The 5,255-nt window shown below is 31.4% G+C and overlaps 1 protein-coding gene across 1 annotated transcript in view; it reads left to right on the top strand.

Moving 5' to 3' along the window:
• Positions 1–1,947: 1,947 nt before the first annotated feature.
• LOC111634236 (sushi, von Willebrand factor type A, EGF and pentraxin domain-containing protein 1-like) overlaps positions 1,948–5,255 on the top strand; it is a 19,856-nt gene continuing 16,548 nt past the window's right edge. The window contains exons 1-3 of the mRNA XM_023378961.1: positions 1,948–1,977; positions 4,010–4,211; positions 4,309–4,503. Of these exons, the coding sequence (XP_023234729.1) occupies positions 1,948–1,977; positions 4,010–4,211; positions 4,309–4,503 (427 nt within the window). The remainder of the gene's footprint in view (positions 1,978–4,009; positions 4,212–4,308; positions 4,504–5,255) is intronic.

The following is a 5,255-nucleotide window of genomic DNA, read 5'->3' as shown; positions in this document are numbered from 1 at the left end:
CGTGTCCATATTTAAACAGTTTCTCTCCTTTTTCAAATTACTTTTTCTCAAGGTTTCGGTAGAAATCGCATCAAAACCGCAGTGCCTTCTAAGTAACATTATTCGTTCATTCCAAAAAGAAGCATGTGCTGCCAAAGGTTGTTCCAAGCCTTTCTAAGAAAGGTACTAAAACGAGTACTAGATAACAAAACATGGTACTAAGCTTTCTTTAAAAAATTGACTAGTAATGTGCGATCATATTTATAAAAAGTCAATATTAATTAATATTGATAATACGATATACTTATGTGCAGAGTCAAAGATAATACGACATACGTACATGCAGAATCAATACATTAAGTCAAAATTATCTACAGTCACTTCTCGACTTATGACGAAAATTTTCATTAAAAAATTTTTAAAATGTGTCAATTTTTTATAGTTTTCGTCAAATATATATCATATACATATATATCTTGCACGCTTCTGGCGATTGATTGCATCATCTTTAGTTTTGTTCTGCAATTAGTTAGCCATCTTACATAAGCACAAGCGAAGGGTAACTGTTTTGTTGTAAGTACAGTCACTTCTCGACTTACGTCCAAAGTTGAAGACTGAATCCCGTTGTAAGTCGAGAAGTGACTGTATTGACTAATGCAGGCATTACTTTGACCGTAAACTGCTGNAGACCTGCTGCAATGTGTAAAAAGTCTGTATCTGTATGAATGTGTGAAGAAAGTGTTCCTCCACCTCCTCCTCACAACATCTGACTACCCGGCATAATTGGTGACTGCTCCATTTTCATTTTTCTTTTATGGTACAGTATCGTTATTTTATGCTGCGGAACAAATTATATGTTATAACATGTATTTCTATGGGAAAATGCGTTTTGTATAACGGACTTTTCACTTAATGAGTGTGCACCTGGAACAGATTAAGTACATTTTACAAGGCACCACTGTACTGTATAGTCACTTCTCGACTTATGTCCGAAGTTGCGAAAGCGAACCCCATCGTAAGTCAAGAAGTTACTATATTGACTAATGCAGGCGTTATGTTGTAATTGATCTGTTGTAACTTGATCTGAGTGTCAAGTCAAAGGTGGAAATTCCTACATACTTTTGGAATGTATGAGAGAGTTCTTGTATAGTCATCACCCCAGTCAGTTGTATCTGAGAGTGAATAAAGTTAATTGTTAATTAACTGTGTGTTTTTATGTGAAACAGTGTTGAAAACAAAATCGATATAAAACATTACTTTGACCATAAACTGCTGAATGTATGTATATATTATATATTATTTAAATATATACTTATAAATAATATATAAATTTATAATTTATCAAATTTCTATTTATTAAAATATATATAGTGTTNTATATATTATATATTATTTAAATGTATACTTATAAATAATATATAAATTTATAATTTATCAAATTTCTATTTATTAAAATATATATAGTGTTACATGTAACATACAAAATTCATACAGGATAAATTCATATATTGCGAGAATTCTATTATTTTTCAACAACAATCAAATAACAAAATGTTGAAACAAAAGTAATGAACATGAAATACTAAACTTTAAAATTATCACTTTGAAAAATCACTGGTAAGATCATCATCATCAGAATCTTCCTCACTAGAAAATGTTTTGTATGGTTGAAGCAGATGACGGTTTCCAAGTGTAACATTTTATCATTGTTGCTTTTAAGTAGCTCCTTTGCTAATAACAGTGCTTCACAGGAATTGGTAAGAACTTGATTTTGTAGTTTAGTTTTTATTAAATTTAATTGCAAAAAAATACGTTCAACTGCTGCACTTGAATGAGGAAGTAGTAATAACATCTATTTACTGCCAAAGTAAAGTAAAAAAATATAGAAATATAGAATAAAAATGAATGTTTTGAAAAGTACTAAATTGAAAGGAAAGGTATTAGGATTTCATAAATAATACTAGGAAAATGGTGTTGGGTATCTTGGTATTGGAACAAGTAAGAAGGTACTAGACTAGTACAAAAATACTAGGTAGAACAACACTGATGCTGCCTTTGTAGCCCTGATTCTGTTACCCGGCATCGCCGCTAGAGGTGCCTTGATCTAGTTTTGCCGTTTCTTCCACTAGCTCTATACCATATACACACTTTGATGAATGGGATGCCATATTGAACCTGTTTCCCCCTTTTTTTGCTGTTGTCTTCATTGAAGTTTTTATCCTTCACTTAGTTTTTCTGCTGTTTTATCATCGCGATAAAACACAACCCTTTCACCAAACTTTCCTCACTTTTCCAGTCGTTGCTAACGCGTCCTGGAGCAACACATATCACGACTCTTCCCTTTGAATTCTGGGCCAAGAATGTTTTTTTCTTTTTTGTCTCTTTCACCTCAGGGCTTTGTTCATTTCTTTGTTCACTGTGGTTCGTAGAACTGGTCATCCCATTCAAGGGAAAAGAGTTATGAAGGAAAGTTCTAGAATGAAACAGGAATAAAGAACAAAGAATACTAAAAGTAAACTTAAATTAATATTTACAAAAAACAACAGTGTTTACTTCCATCCATAGCAAAGCTATATCCAAATGGAACCTGTATTTTTCAGCAGGATGGGGCCACATGTCATACAAGCAGAAAAACAAAACAGTGGCTTGCAGAAAAAGAACATAGACGTTCTTCCTTGGCCATCCAACAGCCCAGAACTTTCATCAATTGAGAGTATAGTTGTCCCTTGATAATCCGACAGGTATGGGACCAAAGGTATGTCAGATTACCAAAAGTGTCCGGATTACCGAAAATAATTACATATTTCGCATTGTTTTGCTAGCAGTAACTTACAATATTCTCTACTCCAACTGTTCGAACAGAACTGCTCACATAAAACACACGAAATGTGTGTCATCGAGTAAGAATTGGATGGGGAGATTCACATCGCGACATGCTTCTGTGCAAGCAGACACGTATCGGGGACCGGTACCTTGACGGGAGGTGCGTCGGACTACTGAGCATGTCGGATTAAAAAACGTCGGACTATAGAGGGACAACTGTATATGGAACATTATGAAGAGACATCTGTGAAAAACACACCCTCGGACAGTTGAAAGACTAAAAGCTTCCATCCTAACCATTTGGAATTCTATAACAGCAGATGAATGTGAACACCTAGTCAACAGCATGCTGAAACGTGTGGAAGGTGTTTTGGCTGCAAAAGGTGATGCAACAAAATATTAAACATGCAGTGGTCTATGTTCATTGATGGAGGTGTTGCAGCAGTATATGTTTTTTTGATGTCTGTGATTCAAGTTTGACTGGCTTAATTTTGTTAAACTTGCAAGATATCAAGTTGATATTTAGCAAAAATAAAGATTAATTACTGTATATTTGTTTTAAATTATGTAAAACATTCATGCAATGAATCAAAGCTACTTTTTTTTTAAACCTATCTATTGGATGGTATGTTAACTTCCGTCTGGTCTATGTTCAGTGGTGACTACTGTAGCTGTGACAATACAATACTACTGTTTCTCTCCTACTCTATAGAAGAGTTAATATAAACATAACTCACTGTAAAACTGTTGCACCTCATTTTAGACAGGTTTTTTTTATAATATCATTTACAGAAAGATTGGATTATAAGTTTGTTTACAATAAGTTGTATTGTTTGAGGTTCTGAAAATTTTAAAATGTTCAAGAGCCTCTATTTGATAATGTAATGGCATTGTCAAAAATCCATTCTCTTCACTCTATGCTAAGGTCACTGCCATTGTACAGTATAGTTCAGCCATGATTCATGAAATGAGCCATAATATAGATTATTTTATAACTTACTATTAAATGCTTTATATTTGTTATAATTTAATATCATTATTTCAACATTATATAATAATAATAATAATAATAATAATATTTAATTTTAGTTTTTGGTTGCTATGCTTTGACTCTGGTCTGGCATAGTACACAGCCACTGGTGTGAACTGAGTATAACCCACTAAACCCAACATAAAAATAATAATAATAATAATAATAATAATAAAGTTTATTATTTTGATTTTATTAGTGAAAGCATGTCCACCATTAAATAAGCCACGTCATGGTTCCATATCTTGTACTACAGAAAATTTTGTTTTTGAAACGGAATGCCACTTTTCGTGTGATCCTGGATATACTCTTGTTGGCTCAAAGGAAAGAACTTGCTTAGCTATAGCATTGTGGGACGGATTACCTGCTCTCTGTAGATGTGAGTTTTATTGATAATATTATTACCAGTACTTCAAATATTAAAATAAATTTATTTTTATACAAAAAATTTTCAAAAATTTTAATTTTTTCTACAGCTATAAACTGCCCATCATTATCTCCACTAGCAAATGGCATTATTACACCTAGCAAATGTACTCAGGGTAAAAATAAATTTGGTGAAATCTGTCAGTTTGACTGTAAAGAAGGATTTGTTTTAAATGGACCAAGTAGTAAACAATGTATTGATCCTGGAATATGGAGTTCAGAAAACATCCAGAGCACTTGTGTTGGTAGGATATATATTAATAAGTATCATAAATTTATTATTTTTATATACGCTCTTATTCTTGAAATTACATTTTTACTGTTAATGTTTTTCTAAATATAATTGGAGGAATTGAAATTTTTTTAACAGTAGAAATTAATTTTTAATTTAAAATCTTGCAATTTTTATATATGACAAATTATTTTAAGCCATGTTTCATATGTTGATGCTAAATATTACATTTATTTATTTAATATAAATGGGTGGCCAAAACGTCTGTTAACAGATTTTTTGTCAATAGCAATTTGTGTAATTGAATAAGATAGCAATTTACTTGTTATCTTATTCAAATATATAATTACGTAAAAACCATGGAAAAATTGTTAAAAGTGATATCCTTCTTATTCAATATTAAATACAACACTTTGACACATTTGCATAAATTTCTTCACATAAATCTGCATTATTGTCAATCTCAAAAAACAGTTAACTTACTTTTGGCTCACCCTAAACTTAACACTGTATATTCGGACTGTTATACTTATATAAACTGTTATACAGTTTATATAAGTACTGTACAGTAGAGCGTTGTTTATCTGAAAGAATTCCAGTCCACAAATTTAAATTTTTGCCAGTGCTGTGCGCTGCAATCTTTGGCTATGTCTTGGGCTACTCAAATATTTTACATTTTTGATACTAAATTAACTTCTGAAGTATAATTTTTTATTGTTTTTATATTTTTCAATATATTTATTTTGTTTGTACAAAATAAAAAAA

The sequence above is a fragment of the Centruroides sculpturatus genome, unplaced genomic scaffold (assembly GCF_000671375.1).
Source record: "Centruroides sculpturatus isolate CEXI.00-Female unplaced genomic scaffold, Cexi_2.0 scaffold361, whole genome shotgun sequence".
NCBI classification, from domain to species: Eukaryota; Metazoa; Arthropoda; class Arachnida; order Scorpiones; family Buthidae; genus Centruroides; species Centruroides sculpturatus.
This window is presented reverse-complemented; position numbering and strand designations above follow the sequence as displayed.